Source organism: Staurois parvus, unplaced genomic scaffold (assembly GCF_062004578.1).
Source record: "Staurois parvus isolate SC_StPar_1 unplaced genomic scaffold, SC_StPar_1.0 ptg000117l, whole genome shotgun sequence".
Classification (NCBI taxonomy): domain Eukaryota; kingdom Metazoa; phylum Chordata; class Amphibia; order Anura; family Ranidae; genus Staurois; species Staurois parvus.
In genome coordinates this window covers 501,650-518,918 of record NW_028317913.1, presented here as the reverse complement: position 1 = coordinate 518,918, position 17,269 = coordinate 501,650, and the positions used below count along the sequence as shown (strand labels likewise).

At 38.4% G+C, this 17,269-nt stretch overlaps 1 protein-coding gene across 7 annotated transcripts in view; it reads right to left on the bottom strand.

Annotated features, from left to right (window-relative positions):
- EHBP1 (EH domain binding protein 1) overlaps positions 1-17,269 on the bottom strand; it is a 547,128-nt gene that overhangs the window by 114,051 nt on the left and 415,808 nt on the right. For all 7 annotated transcript variants that reach the window (XM_089671985.1, XM_089671988.1, XM_089671986.1 and 4 more), the window contains one exon: positions 11,868-11,995. In XM_089671985.1, coding sequence (XP_089528111.1) covers positions 11,868-11,995 — 128 coding nt within the window. The remainder of the gene's footprint in view (positions 1-11,867; positions 11,996-17,269) is intronic.

Here is a 17,269-nt window from a genome sequence, read left to right as displayed (position 1 = left end):
TAGGAATAGTGATAGGTTGTCCTAATTCCTTTAACTGTGTATGTGACCTAAAGCTGTTTGAAAAAAATATATAATTGCTTTAAAAATGACTGTGCATGACAGCAATGAGTGTAGAAGCTGTGAGTCTGAGATTTCAGTTCCATTCATATGCCATAGGCAATGCTCACTTTTCAGGTTGTAAATTTTTAGATTTTACATTATGGAAAATGCAGGAGGAGTGAGACCTCACAGAGGAAGGAACTTCTGTGCTGATATTTCACACCTGAAATAGCAGACTCATAAGAATTCTGAAATGATTAAGCTGGCCAGTGTTCATTCATAACTTAAATATTAATAAAGTGCTTCTAAAGATTCGATTCTTTTAAAAAATAACAAAAATGGAATGCCTCCCAGCTCTGTGCAGTGGTTTTGCACTGAGCAGCCCCGATCCTCCTCTTCTCGGGTCCTCCTTGCTCCTCCTCCTTGACCAGTGCCCCAATAGCAAGCCACTTTCTACAGGGGCACTGGTGCGTGCTCCCTCCTGAGCCCCGCTCAATGCGTCCATAAGACTTGGCCCAGTTCCTTCCTCATTGGCTGTGACTGACAGCAGTGGGGGCCAATGGAGAAAGAGACTTGGGACAGCTAAGGCTCCCGTGCACATTGCTGGACTGAGGTGGGGCTCTGGCATGTATTAGGGGGGGTCTGTGGGGAGAGCAGCACACTTTTTTTTAAAATTTCATACAATGAATGCATGAAGGTAGGAAATCTTCAGTATTTACAACCACTTTAAGGGTGGACTTACCCTTTTAAAGGACCACTTCAGTCACATATGAAAGCAGATGCATTTAAACAGCAGATACAGTGCAGTGGCTCTTATTTTCACCTTGGCATTTATTTTCTGCACCTGGCTGTCCTGAAAATGAAAGTCTGAAAAAAAGTCAGATAAACTACAGGCTGATATATATTATCTTTCATCCTCTGACCCCTCTGCAGGCTTACCCACAAATGGCGCATTACAAAAGCACGAAAAAAGTGCCCTTAGTCCCACACATGAGATCACTGAGATGCTTGCTGTACCTGGCTGCATGCAATTTTATTAAACTCAGAATAACTTATATTTGGGAAGAGCAGGGAAGAGTTAAATAAAAATAATATATATATATAAAAAAAATTTAATTCCTTTTTCTAGGAAGCAACAGGAAATTTCCCCAAGGTGAGATGAATTCACCTGTTCACCCTATAATTATCACTAGAACAGGTGGACCTATTGGAAAATCTGACCTCGCCTTTTGAAGTGCCAACTACAAATTTTTGGACTTCCCCTCTCTTTTTGTTCTAGAGACAGGGATCACAGACAGCAATAAAACCCTGAAAGGGGTCTAACCTTTCCACACTCAATCCAAAACATTAAAAAATACCTTTGTATACATTTTTTTTAATTAAGAGAAGCAATGTTCCTAAATACCATTAGCAATCTACAGACTCATTTTACTCATTGCCTTAATTTTATTTTTTTTTTAAAGATAAAAAAGGTTTCTTAAAGAAAAAAAGCACACTTAAAAATAAACTTGCAAAGAAAGTGAAGGTTTTCCTCCATCTGCTAAACTTTCAGCAGAACATTTTTACGAAGCAAAGTGTATTCAGCAGGCGATTGATATCAATTGCAAAGCTTGTCCCTGCTAATCTCTTCCTCCTTCCCAGCAACCTTACCAGGGAGGGATTCTATCGTTTTATAGTCCCACCGACTTGTACAACAAGAAGAACTAGTTTCTAATTTTATGCCCATTCAGATAAAGCACTAATGCTGTATGAAGTCTGAAAAGGTAGGATTAGAATACAACCCCACTGAACTGCATTTCATCAGCAATACCTTTCCAAAGCCAGATTTGTAGGTAAGCCCTTTACTGCGACAATTGTTATTTTTTTTTCTGGGCTTCCAATGCTAATACTGGTAGCAAATTCAAATGGGTCTATCAACATGAAAGATCCCAGAAGGCTAAACAGCAGCAGTGTGTGGGAGCTGCAGATACCGAGGTCCTGTGTACCAAACAAATATTTCATTTTACACCTAATCTTTTATTATTTTTATTAAGTGTTTTGAACGTAAATAGGGGAAGGCTAAGATGCATGACTAATAACTAGGCCTGCTGAATGCTGAAACTGGTTATCAAAAGCCACCAAGACTTTGCCCTTCCTCTGCATTGAGACAATCAATAATGAGCCCAGCTTATTCTCCAGCCTGGAGGAGGCTGGGGATGGTTCAGCCTCTGGGGAGGGTAACAGTTTATTCTTCCCTACAAATACACAGGGCTGCGTTTATCAACATACAAAACTGAATTTTATTAGAAACGCTGATGCGCAAAGCAAGCCAAGTCAAAACCACTCCCTTGAGAGTAACAAGGTACTCCTTGGCTGTGGCATCAAATATTCCTATGAAAAGTGGCATAGTAATTAAAACATTTGTGATGCTTTACTATGTAAAAACATGCTCATCAATGTTTCTTAAAGTGTACCTGTCATTTTGTCATAGGAAATCTGCTGCAAAAGGTCCAGGCCAGGGAAAATTAAGCTTTGCACTGTTGTTATTACTGTTATGGCTTTCGTCTGTTTTGCAGATGATACTAAACCCAATTATCCTTTAGTATAAAACATAATGTTGTGGGAGCAGGAAGTAAGTAGATATTGTACTTGCGTCATCCATTTATTCTTGTGTTTCTCCATATGGTTTGCTTTTATTATCGTGACACTCTTAGCAGATCCGTTTGTGAAAGGGTTAAATGCTACTGTGCTGTCATTTTGCACCTTAGAGCACCATTGGGCCACCAATGTCTGGCAAAATTTAATTCTTACAGCTCCCATACGCAAAGGAAAGAGGCAGATTTCAAAGGCAATTTGTCATGTTGGCTGCATGTCACACCTGACACTGGCAGCAATCACTTCCCATCGCTTGAAAGCAGTGCTTTTACCAGGACAGATACCTCATTGTGTGTAATAAAAAATGTGAGAATCTATACTGCACAAAACTGGCACTAATACTCATGGTGGCCATACACTAGATGAACAATCATCTGAATATCTATCATTTGGACAGTTTGTTTGTTTTTCATCCAATTAATGGGCAAAAATATTAAATCAGTGTTGAATTTTTTTTGAGCCAAAAAATTTAAGGAAAAAGTTGGGAAACTTCTGCAGAATGGATGATAAATTAAAAGATTAATGTGTTTCTTTCCTGTTAAAAATGAACTGTTCAAATTGCGCATATGTGACAAAACAAATTAAAAACTGATTAATTTATGTCCATTGAACAATTTATCATTCTAAATTCAATGATTATATGATGGCAATATTGTTTGCTCTCACGACCGAGTGTTTGTTATTTGAAAACAAATATGAGCGATTTTTTGACCAGTGAATGGTCAGCATTAGAGTAGGGCAACAGCAGTATTAAGCACTAGATGTCAGCCATAGCTGGGAAAGGTAGCAGCTACTAGGAAAGGTTCCCTTCCAAGGCAGAAGGATTTAAGAGTTGGGCTTAGCTAGCCCCATGAAAATTCCGTCATCATATTTTTCACTAGAAAATCAGTGCAATCTCTGTCAACACCTATTTTCAGGGCTAAGATGCTTGTTCAGTAAGGGCTCAATACTCCAAATCTTGGTACCTGTGCAGCAGAAGTTGTTAGCTGTGTATTCATGTTGACTGAGAACATGCTTTCTTCTGCTTGCAGCAGGCCCATGGCTGGTTTCTCTTATGATGCTTCTCTCAGGCCTAGATTATTTTGCTGAAACTCAAAGACAAAAGTTGTAAAACTTTTAAATTGGGAACAAAGCCAATGCCTACCTTTTTTCCTTTCCTTGTCATTAGCAGCATATTTCCTACAATTGTAATTCAGACCTTATTTTGAATCCTGCCATTGCCATATAAAATATCTACCCTGTTGTGTAGACATGTTAATATAGAAATGCTAAGAGGTTAGGTAGTCGAAGGGTTTAAACTGGTGGAATTATTTTTGCTGGATCCCTCAATTTGCCAAATATGTGATAAATATGTCTATTTTCAGACTTTTGTATTTGTATGACACTCTGTGTGCTTATTTTGTCTGTTTTGTAACATCGAAAAACTTAATAAAAATGGGATTAAACATAAATTGGCAGCACTAAGCAAGGGCTCATTCACACTGTAGAAGACATTGGGGTGCTTGGCAGAAGTTCCAGAACGCTTGTCCAATGGCTCTGTTCCCACATCAGCAGTTACAGCATTCCAGCATGGCAGCCCAAAGGCAGGGAGGATTTCAGCTGTGGGCAGAGCATGGCCTCAAAAACAAATTGCTTTGAATGCTTTTCTGCATCCAGCACAATCACTTAGAATTGTAATCACCAAAAAAACAGCTTAAAAACTAATGTTTGTTAAAATTTGAAAATAATTCAGGTACTAAATTAATCTTCATATTACCCTGCCTCGCCAAAAAAATGAATTGCAAACTCACAAAAACAAAATGCAGCAATATATGTTGGGGGTTAACCCAAGTCAAAGAAAAACTAAAAAAAATCTAAATTCAGATAAAATGTGCAATCTTATATATCCATAGAGCCCAAAAGTGGTAGCATTTAACCCTTTGAATCAACTGCTATCATCCATGCAGACCAAAAAAGAAAAAAAAAAAAACCCAAATAAATCCCTACTGTTGTCTACTAGGCCAAGCAATGTGCTAACTATCAGTCCGATTAGCCACTAAATCCCATTTTAAGAATTCTTTGTATGGGAAAGACTTCTGCCACTTTACAAATGTATTCTGCTAAGCTCACTAATTCAGTTAGCCTTTTCAATTCATTTTATTAATCCTGAACTGGCTTAGTTTTACGTTAGAATAAATGCAGCTGGGAAGCAAATATGTAGGCTGCACTGCATACACACGGATATAAACATATACACAGACATAAACATACACACATACGTGCTCCTGAAAAATAATGAAATAATAATAAAAAATAGATCAGGACTGATCCAGAACCCCTTTTGTTCAGAGCCGAGCTGAAAGTCTGCTGGTGCTAGACATGCACACACTTTCATCACCAGTTTATTGGAACCGACAGGGTAAGGGAAGCAATGAAAGTCATTGTTACTGAGACATCAAAGGGCTCCTCTATCCAGGGGAAGGAAATCCTTTCAGTCAGCGATGGGGTCCCCTAACAACCCGCAGGTGGGTGAAAAGTTATACACAACTCAGAGTGTCTTAAAGCCTTCGTGATATTACTGACAGGTTCTGCCTTCCTACCGTCTCCCTCCTCTCTACTTCAGTGGATAGAGCACTAGTCTGCCATGAAGCACTCGCTAAAAAAAAAAGTTGTTTTGTTTCTCTTGCTCTTTTTTCTTGAATGAAGGATGAAGAAAAAAACAAACACTGGGAGCCGACTGAAATCTGTTACATAAGTCATTTTATCACATTTTGTGTGTTTTTGATACATTTATGCTACTAGAGATATTTTCTTGTAGGAAACTGCAACAAAGTAAGCATAATTTTTGTAAAGCTCGTATAGCTTCAGTTTTAAGAACTGTGGTGTGGCTATATATATTTAATATATACATTATGCTAATAAGCAATAAATAAGCTTTAATCAAAGTTCTTAATGACCTTTTTTAGCAACAGGCTCTGTGGAGCAATTAATCCTAAATTCAAAAGAGAAGTTGTTGAAGTCAGGTCTCAAGACTGTTCGCTCCTCTTCCTGTGTATCTAATGTTTTTCATTAGAGATTAAAAGGCTGACAAGCGGTAAAATCACTGCTAGGAGGGGGAAGCAGGGTGAACCAAGTTCGTGAAATGAAAGCGTTGTGCAGTAAACAAAAACAATTGAGAACAAGTTGCTCTAGGATACCTGCAATTACAGAGGTTGCCGAGGGCTTGTTTAAAAGCTCAAATATTGCTTGTTAAGAATGCATAAAAATGTGAATGTCCAAGTACTGGGCGCACGTCTTCTTTTAGTAAAGATGCAAACATGTCATGCAGTTATGCCAGTAATATATTTTCATTACTTTCTAGTGGTACGGCTAACAAAAGTTACTTTGTTGAGCTGCATATTATAAGGTAACAAACTTTTGAACTTCTGCAAACTCTCCTCTCCTCAATCCCTTAAAGTGTTCATTCATTGTCTTTTTCTCATCCTCTGTATGTTTTAAATGTACAGCAGGCTTTAACTAGGTATGCAAATCTGTAAGTACAAAAACATCAAAAACTCTATATCGCAAATGGAGAAAGAGTGATTAGGTGCCAAGCAAGAAGCCATAGTCTCTGTATGGTAGATCTAGGTGTGTTAAGCCACTTCTATAATGGCTGCAGCTCTGCTAACAGGGTATTGGATATCTCTGTGCACTAAAACAATAAACAAACATAAGGCGCCGCCTTGTTTTAAATTAAAAATAAGTCACGGAAAGGGTTAAAAAAACACTCAAGGATGAGAGAATGAGGGCATATCATCAGACTTATTTGCTGGCAAGCCTCGGTTGACAGGGGGACAATGGATGGATGAGATGTATCCTTATAACAGCTCTGCAGGATAAGTGGAATAAATCTGGACTCTGTCAGAATGCAAAGTCCATATGACAGGCTGTGTCTTCCTCCAGCAGCAAATATAGCTGCACTGGAACGCAAGCCAGCGCTAGGACCGGAGTCAGAAGTGATGTCAGGACATATTGACGTCAAAGCGGGATGGGTGGTAACATGTTTCAGAGCCCACAATCGCTCCTTTGTCAAACCATGAGAGAAAAATGGAGGAAAGGATACCTATTTATTAGGCACTAAAAGAGGAAGGGGAGTGGTGTCATTAATTAATTAAACTAATACACTTAGATGGTGGCACCTTCTGTTTATTGTTTTAATGCAAGTCTGTACGGGATCTTTTGAACCCCACTGGGAGCTTGTACAAACAGCTAATAACACATCCGACTTTAGCTTTGAAGAAGAGGGCTGCCCCTTGAAACGCGTTAGAAAGTTGGATTTTCATTATCCTAGTATGAGCTGTAACGTGATGAAATGGGGATCCAAGGACAAACTTTCATACATCTGTTGGTTTGCGTGCATCTTACCACAATTTTAACAATAAATTACAAGTTGTAAGGATATTGTGCTGGGCTGGTTCGCCCTCTGTTTTGTTTTTTTATTTCAACGCATCCAACTAATCCTTGTACAAGGACAATAGGCTACTAATGTGTCAAAGTTTTTGAATGTGTGATTCGGTCTAGATTCACTTTGTCCATGCTAAATTCATGTATTTTTCTTTAGACTTTGAATTTTTGTTTCTTTAAATATTTAACTAAACAAATTGCAATTGTGCAACATGTGTAAGTATAGATCAGAAATAAGCAATTAGATATTGTAGCGCTGGCGGCATGTTAATCACATTACGCAAGCATAAGAACAATAATAAACCATGTCATTTGTTACTCATGCTGTCCATGCATTATTCACATTGTCCCCTTCATCAACTCATTTAAATATAATTATCCTTCCCACCAACAGGGCCAGTGAAATTAATCTAAGCATAAGACAAAACTACAAGCAAGGCCAGGCTTAGTCAACCAACAAACCCCAAAGTTGTATACTAAAATTTTAGAAATGGAAAATTCTATTTGCATAAAACAAGTCACTGTTAGAAAAAAAAAAAACATGGTTTTTGAAGCACCGTAGCATTTAACAGGTGGACATGTTCAGTAGAATCTAAAAAATTGGAATATAACATAACTGAGCAGCTGAGAAATGGGCAAACGAACAATTTTCCAAGGTGTCAGATCTGGAGTACATATTAGCTAGCCTCTGTCTACTCAAGGGAAGGAACACTTTTATATGACTGAATGTAACGATTCTATCTGTTCCGCAACTTAAATAGAATGTTTAACATATTCTAATACTTATGGCAGAAAATGCTACCATGGTGATAATACTATTATGTAGAAATGTCCTATAATTTAAAGGTAAACCATGAAAAACAAAGATCCTCCCTTGCAGTGAAGCTGTCCCCGTACTGCAAGTGTTAAAGTGACACTAAACGATATTCTCATCCTCCAAAAAAAAAACAAACCTAAACAAAACACAGAGACACTCCTTAATGGCCATTTTTAATGAAATCGTTTCTTAGTGTTTTTCTGCTTCCTTGTAACATCTTCCATGAGCTCTCAAACTTCTCCGTTTTCCCTCTCACTTCTGTTTGTTTGGAATGAGTAGTGAATGCTAGTTGTGGCCATGTGCACTGCTCTATGCTACACTACAAACCCCATAGTCTATAGTCCATCTCAAGGGTGAGCAAAAGAGGATGTACCTATATACAGTGGGACCATGGAGAATGAACGTAGCCACCCTCCTACAGGAAGTCAGATCACAGCAAAAGAAAAAGGAATTTAGAGATTTATAAAAACCTGAAAGCAACAGAAGGTAATTTGAGTTAAGACTACATACTTGAATAGAATGTTTTCTTTTAAAACCAAAGTTTAGTGTCACTTTAACTGCTTGTTTAGGTGTAGGGTACTGGAAAATACACTTTTTTTTTTAACCGCTCCCAGCCTTTTCTTCCTATGCTCCAATGGTTGCATACTGGTGTCATCAAGTACAATGCAGGGCCCATAGATACCAAGGGACAGTCCACAGCTGGTGCTTTTACCAGTACCCAAAACCTAAACAAGCATTTAACCCTTGCAATGTGGGGGCAGCCCACAAACAGGATTTCTGTTTTCCCAAAAAATAGGCTTTAAAGGCACTGTTCACCTTTACCAAAAACTGCCAATGCAGGTAGGGCACACCTGTAGAGAAAAACAAACTGTTTGACCAAATTTGGATAATGCTTTAAGGCATCTCCTGGCAATGTCCTAGCAAAAAGGCTGGAAGGAATGATGCCTTCGCTGGAAGTTTTTGGTAAATGGCCTACACCTATAGCAAGGGCATTATCCAACTTTAGTCAAAGCTGCAGTTTGTTTTTTTTTGCTATGCCCCTCATCTCCAAATTACTAATCCTGAAAAATGCTCTATAATTAAAAAAAAAAGATCTCCCCATACTCTAATTCTAGTGTGAATTGTGAGGCTGACCATACAAGGAGCAAATACCCTTTTCAGATATTTTGAAAGTTGCAGGCGCTGGCAGGGGAGATTTCTCCTTTTATGCTGTTTAGCATGGTCAGGAAAATCAATAGATTTCTCTTTTTTAGCCTTGCAAAATCTTACAAAAGGGAAGTTACTAAGACTGGAGCAGAGAGAATCTAGAGTAGTTGCACACAACTAATTAGTTTTGAGCTCTCATTTTCAAAGTTTAATTGAACAAGCAGAAGCTAGAAGCTAGTTACTATGCACAACTGCTCCAGTTTTAGGCCTGTTTCACGCAGGAATCAGCTTTTATAAGAGTCGTGCGAACAGTAAGCTTTTATGAAACTTCCAGCAAACTTTTGCAAAGCTTTCGGCAAGTTATGAGCAGCTTTCTCTAAGCCTTTAAAGCACCCTTCAGCTCCTGTTTGGATATGCTATACACAGATCTTAATTGGAGTGCTGATTGTCACTTTAAAAAAAGCTGCTAGCAGGCTTTCAACAAGCTTCAGGTAGTCCTGAAGCCTGCTAGCAACTTGTTTAAAGTGACAATCAGCACTCAAATACACACCCGCATTTACAAACTGGAGCTGAAGGGTATTTTAAAAGCTTCAAAAAAGCTTGCTGAAAGCTCTTTGAAAGCCATTTACAAAAAAGCTTAGTGTTCATATTGCTCTTATACAAAATGATGCCTGTGTGAAACAGGCCTTAGTGAATTTCACTGATCATTTATAGTTAGTTTAAGATTTAAATGGGGAGCATGTGTGACACGTAGAGGACAAGTATAGATAGAATTTTCTTCTAAAACTGCATCAGTGTCGGGGGTTAGAAGAGGTTTATACACACAAAATAAAAACAAAAAAAGTGGAGCCCTCTTTTAAAAGATTGCTTGCTCACACCACCAATTGTTGGGTTTTAAACAAAAATGTAATAAAACCAAACCTTTCTGTTGCAGTTTTTATTATTAAAATTATATAAAAAGAAACATTTATGAACAGATTAGAAAATGGTTAGTGATCCATACTAGTATGAACCTGCCTGTATATACCATTATTGATACAATATGGACAAGGAAGAACCAGAAACAAAGTATATGATATGCACATTGTTCTAAAAAAAAAACCAAATCAAGAATTATATAGAGTGAACCAAAACAACTCGTCAAATATAACTCTTCAAGAAAAAGGAACACTTAGTATTTTAGCTTTTTCCTTTTTTTTCTGTAGCTCCCATTCCTTTTGATGGCAGTCTGGTGATCTGAGAACCCTTACCCAAGATGCAGGTGAGCAGTTCACAAGCACACCTACTGCCAACTCTTTGCTGTCTCTCATACAAAATGCCTCATGTAAGAAAAAAAAAATGACAGCACAAAGAAACTTAGCCTCTTGACCTATTTGTTCCAGGTTATTGACTAAGTAGCGAAGCAAGGATAAGGATGACAAGATGAATCTGTACCTGAAAACAAATTGGTAATAGCACACTTTATATTTATATCCTGACGTTCTGGTGTTTTCAGTGTGGTGCAAAGAGCTATGCAAAAATAGAATCTGTGAGTGTGCAGGTTGTGTCCCATGCACACATTCAATTTTATCTTTAATGTTTCACTTTTACACAGTTTCCTATTACAAGTCTAATTGGTGTCAAGTGTCAGGCACTGTCTGCTGTGCTGCGTATTTACATTTCCAGTTTAGTGGCTCTGCCTAACTCTAGTAAACGTCTACAAGATTTTTAGCTCTAAATTCTTACCAACAGAAAATGTAACTAAATAAAAAGCTTTGGTCAGATTGGCATAGCGCTTTACCATTTATTGGTGATGGGAACAATGTGTTCTTTGTTTACATATATATTACTTTTAAAACAGCAGACATAAATAAATACACGACAACCAAATACATAATGCAATGCTACAAAAAGGTCTTTCAGCTAAATTGCGTTCCATCTTTGGCATGTGTTGTCCTCCGTTTGTTTGGCCAACAACAGCATAACCAGTCACTTATAATCTAAGACTATTAAACCTGCCACTTCCATTAGTTCACTTTGGTCTTTGCATAGTCTAGCCCTCTAAAAGCTCTCTCCATCTTAATATGGCTTGTAAATTTAAATGGGTTTATCAACATGAAAGATGCCAGATGGTGCATTTACATAAGAGAAAAAGAAAAGAGCGCCAGAACAGTTAGAGGACCTTAACTGCAGTGAGAAGCAGAGACCTCCCCCTTCTGATAAGAGCTTGGGTCTTGTTGTGACACTGCGTGTGGTAGAATGTCAGCGTGTGAATCCTTTGGTCAAGATTTAAGTAGCAGTCCCATGATAATGAAACATAATTTGAATGGAGCCAACAAAATCAAATGTAGAAAAACGCATATTATACTGCAGCTGACGCGGTTTTCAGGATTTACATGGCTAGGGATGACATAAATATTAAATGATCCCCTACAACAATTATAGCAAAAAAAAAAAAAAAGCAGTAAGAATGTTTTTTTTTAAATTTATGGTTAAAAAATAAAATTAAAAACCTGCATGGTAAGTGCAGAAAATCCACCATACAAGTTTTTAAAACCAAGAAATGACCTGGCAACTTTGCTATACAAAATAAAAAATTGGCGTAAAGAATGGCTGATACAATTTTTTCCCCCAGTGTATAAAATTTAGCCCCCAGAAGCTGGAGATAGTGACCATGGCAACTGACCAAGTTTCTTTTTTTCATTAGGAAAACTCAGAAAGAATTCTCATTGTTTGAAGGGTTAACAGTCCCACTTCTGCTCCAGTTTTCACTAACCTTCCTTTATGTAACGGATCAATTAAACAGTGCACATCAAACAGGTTAACTCACCTTAAAGTCTCTGTTGGAGGCTTCGGGTGATGTTTTTTGAGCAGCATTAGACAGGGAGTTTGCCACCTGTGGCTGGGACTCAAGAATCCTCTTCAACTTAACGTCCACAGAGTTGGCGTTTTGTCCAGCTGCGTATGCAAATTGTGAAAGAAAAAGAAAGTGAGGGGGATGATATTTAGACTTGGCTATTATTCAGCAATATGTCATCTTACAAACCTACTAGCTGCAGAAGGAAAAAAATAACTCAAAAAGTAACACGAGAGCCTTAAATTGAGATGTATATTGAAGTAGACATGTGCAAGCTCATACAGGCCTCTCTATGTATTTCTTTCACTAGAAGAGCTTCACACATTAGCCTGTTCTTGGCTTAGTGTCAATACCTAAATGGTACTTTGTACGTTCCGCACCAGGCGAGACTGAACTTTTTCACCCCTGTGTTAATTAAAACATTGCCACTCATGTACGTACATGTACATACGCATTCTGGTATGCAAGAACATGAGTTCAGTCGATCTTTGGAGCATGTGTTCCTTGTTGCATCAGTGCGTTGGACATATTTAATCTGTGAAATATCACATTTCATTCTTAGAAGTGTCAGTAAACTCATTAATTGCTCAAGGGGCCTGAATTGTGTGATCTCTACCTGGATGATGAAGTAAATAATAAATGTTGGCCCGTCACACCTATGCAAGGTTGAGGTGCCTGTTCTGCCTATGCAGGACTGCAAACAAATATACTTCCCGAATGACACTAGATGTTATTCTCACAATCAGATAAACATTACTTTTGGGCAACTTGCTTTTTTTAAAGTGAACTTGTGCTTATAGAAAACGTTAGCAATTTGCCTTCTCTAAAGGTGTAAATCAGGGCTTTCAGTGGAAAACTTTCATAGCATTGTTAATACTATGACAGTGGGAGATGACAGATTTCCCTACCATTACACAGTGCTTTATCTACCATGACATTTAAAAGGCCAATAGTAGTTTTTTATAACTTTTAAAGAAATAGAAGGAAAGGGAGTGTGATATTTTTTTACTGCAAAAATCGCTAACTTAACTGAAAAATATAATACAAGACTCCCATGAGACTTTAAAAATAAAAATAAAATATTAAAAAAATTGTAGTATGCCTGTTGTGGCTTGAATTTTGGTGGTACCATCAGGAAAAATCCAACGCATTTTGGAAAAACACTTTCTTCAGTGGATAAAGCAGAGGCATGCTGTGTCTAGATATTGATATACTTAACAATGTGACTGCTTTCTGGACACAGCATACACCTGCTTGATCCCCTGAAAGAGTTTTTCACAAACGAATTTGGTTTCATCCTGATGTACCCACTAAAATTCAAGCCACGATAGGCTTACTACAATTTTTTTTTATACTGTGGACATTTTAAATACTTTTTAGCCGTTTTATGTAATAACACTGATCGAATATTTTTTTGAGTATGTAATGTAATTGTGTACTCTGTGGATCATTTGCAATAAATTTGGCATTTTAGCCTTTTATTAAAATACATGATAGTCTTATCTGCCTTAAAATTGTTTATTGTTGCTCCAGAGTCAGTCTCTCTTTCCTGGCAGCATTCTTAAGACCAAGACTGCTGTTCCTCTTTGTGAAAGCATTGCTGATTGGAGATTAGTAGTTGTCATTGGGCAGGGCCCTGTTGGGCAGCTAGAGGTAGACCACTGCTCTCATAGAGGGAAGCAACAGATATTTATACAGAGAAGCAACAGATATTTAGGACTATAAAGCATATCTAAACCCCCCCAAAAATGTAATATGTTGCTGCTTACCATTTCCTTACATGTGATGGCTGCATTAATGTTCTTCTTTTATACCTTTTCCTCCTTCATTTTCACCTGGTGATCTTCCCAGTAACACAGTTCCTGTCTTAGGGTGGCTATGCTCAGTCCTTCATGCTACGTATGAAGGAGCAACATGGCCACCCTAAGACAGCAGCAATGTTACCCTGTGGAAAGGGTAGTAGATTTAGATGTGACTAAAAAATTAAAGCCTAACTCCAGCTAATGCTTTATTTTAAAGTGGTTACAAAAAGAAATTTCTTTTCTTTTGGGATAAAAGGATTGCATTATTGCGTAATAATAGCTGACCACTGTAGGCATCCCTGTCAGTGTCTAATAGTTTATCTCAACACTCTAATTGCCACTTTTGCTGGGCAGACTTCCTGGCAGGATCAACAGGTAATGCAACTATGTTACAGGAGGGACTCATAAAAACAGACTGCTGTACTCATTTTATTGCTAGACTGCATCATATACAGCAGGTAAAAGAAGTATTGAACACGTGACCATTTTTCTCAGTAAATTAATTTCTAAAAAGTGCCATTGACATGAAATTTTCACATGTTTAACAACCCACGCAATCCATACATACAAAGAAACCAAAACAAATAACTTCAGAAATTAAGTTATGTGTAATAAAATGGAATGACACAGGAAAAAAGTATTGAACACATGAAGAAAGGGAGGTGCAAAAAGTCATGGAAAGACGACACTAGCTGAAATCTATCAGTAATTATAAAGCAATCCTGCCCCTTGTCAGTGCAAATTAATATCAGCTGGTCCAGTCTCAACTGATGGCCTATAAAAAGGTGTCTCATTACCAAGGTATCTGTCAGGGCTCCAGGTATGACCAGAGATGTGTGAACTGACACAGGGAAACGCAGGCTTCAGGAGTGATATAATAAGAATATAGTTTATTCAAAACTACACGAGTATACAATGCACAGTACAAACAAAACCCAAACCTTCAACTAATGACAGTATGTGCAGGAACACAGACAGGTGTAGTCAGGGCTGGAGAGGAAGAGTGGTCAGGCAGGCCGGGTCAGGAACAATCGGGCAGTCAAGGTACCAAATGAGCAGGCAGAAGAGTGGTCAGGAATATCCGGGGTCGGTGCAGGCAGAGTTCAATCAATGTCAGGAGTCAGGCAGAGGGATCAGGAAGGCAGACAACAGGATCAGGTTCAGACACAGGGCCTCATGGGCACAGTACACCAAGGCACTGACTGCAGGCCTGGCCATTGCTTAAATACACCTCCTGCAATCAGCCTCAGGTGATGGCTTGATTGCAGGAGTGAGATTCTGGCTGCTGAGAGCACCCGCTGGCCAGCCTTGGTACTGCAGCCCACAAGGCAGGTAAGTCCCACCACCATTGGCGAGTCCATTCCTGACAGTATCACACAAGAAACATCCCATTATGGGTAAAAGCAAAGAGCTCTCTCAAGATCTTCATAACCCTATTGTTGCAAAGCACACTGATGGCATTGGTTACAGAAGGATTTCTAAAGTTCTCAATGTTCCAGGGAGCACTGTTTGGGCCATAATACGGAAGTGGAAAGAACATAATTTCACCATAAACCGGCCACACCCAGGTGGTCTTTGCAAGATTTCTGACAGAGAAGTGAAAATAATTATCAGAAGAGTTGTCCAAGAGCTAAGAACCACTTGTGGAGAGCTTCAGAAAGACCTGGAATTAGCTCTTTCCATTGTATCAAAGAAAACAATAAGTAATGCACTCAACCGCCATGGCCTGTATGCACGTTCACCACGCAAGACTCCGTTGCTGAAGAAAAAGCATGTTGAAGCTCGTTTAACGTTTTCAGCACATTTTGACAAGCTTTAGAAATACTGGGAGAATATAGTCTGATCAGATGAGATCAAAATTGAACTCTTTGGATGCCATAATACACACCATGTTTGGAGGTCAAATGGCAGTGCACATCACCCCAAAAACACCATACCAACAGTGAAGTTTAGAGGTGGGAACATCATGGTGCGGGGCGGTTTTTCAGCACACAGTACTGGCAAACGTTATATCGTTGAAGGAAGGATGAATGGAAAAATGTACATTCTTGATAATCTGCTGCCATCTATCAGGATGATGAAGATGAACCGATGGTGGAATTTTCAGCAAGACAATGATCCCAAACACAAAGCAAAGGAAACTATCAACTGGTTTCAAAGAAAGAAAATAAAGCTGATAGAATGGCCCAACCAATCACCTGACTTGAATCCAATAGAAAATCTATGGAAAGAACTAAAGATCAGATTTCATAGAAGAGGCCCACAGAACCTTCAAGGTTTGTTTGTGTGGAAGAATGGACAAAATAACACTTGAACAATGCATGTAACTAGTTTCTCCATACAGGAGGCATGTTGAAGCTGTTATTACAAACAAAGCATTTTGTACAAAGTATTAATTAAATATCAGTTAGCATGTTCAACACTTTTTCCCTGTATCATTAAATTGTATTACACATTTCTGAACTTGTTTGTTTTGGTTTCTTTGTATGTATGGAGTGCATGGGTTGTTACCAACATATGGTGAAGATTTTATGTCAATAGCACCTATAAAAATATATTTACTGAAAAAATGGTGACTTGTTCAAAACTTATTTTACCCGCTGTATGTCATTATTGATTATACCCATAGTTCCACCTATTTTTATAGGCAACATGACATTGTCAAACATTTAGAAAACAAAACTACAATTGGGCTTTAACCTGTACAGAGGAAGATTATATCCAGGTGCTTACTGCCTTGATCCTTCTACGATTGTAGAGGTTTTCTACAACTGAAGATCTAAGCAATACATACAGTGCCTTAAAGTATTCATGCCCCTTGAAATTTTCCACATTTTGTCATGTTATAACCAAAAACGTAAATGTATTTTATTAGGATTGTATGTTATAGACCAACACAAAGTGGCACATAATTGTGAAGTGGAAGGAAAATGATAAACGGCTTTAAATTTTTTTTAGAAATAATTATGTGGAAAGTGTGGTGTGCATTTGTATTCAGCCCCCTGGAGTCAATACTTTGTAGAACCACCTTTCACTGCAATTACAGCTGCAAGTCTATTTGGGGATGTCTCTACCAGCTTTCTACATATCGAGTGACATTTTTGCCCATTCTTCTTTGCAAAATAGCTCAAGCTCTGTCAAATTGGATGGAGAGCATCAGTGAACAGCAATTTTCAAGTCTTGCCACAAATTCTCAATTGGATTTAGGTCTGGACCTTGATTGGGCCATTCTAACACATAAATATGCTTTGATTTAAACCATCCCATTGTAGCTCTGGTTGTATGTTTAGGGTCATTGTCCTGCTGGAAGGTGAACCTCTGCTCCAGTCTCAAGTCTTTTGCAGACTCTAACAGGTTTTCTAAGATTGCCCTGTATTTGACTCCATCCATCTTCCCATCAACTCTGACCAGCTTCCCTGTTCCTGTTGAAGAAAAGCATCCCCACAACATGATGCTGCCACCACGTTTCACGGTGGGGATGGTGTGTTCAGGGTGATGTGCAGTGTTAGTTTTCCGCCGCACATAGCGTTTTGCTTTTAGGCCAAAAAGTTAAATTTTAGTCTTATCTGACCA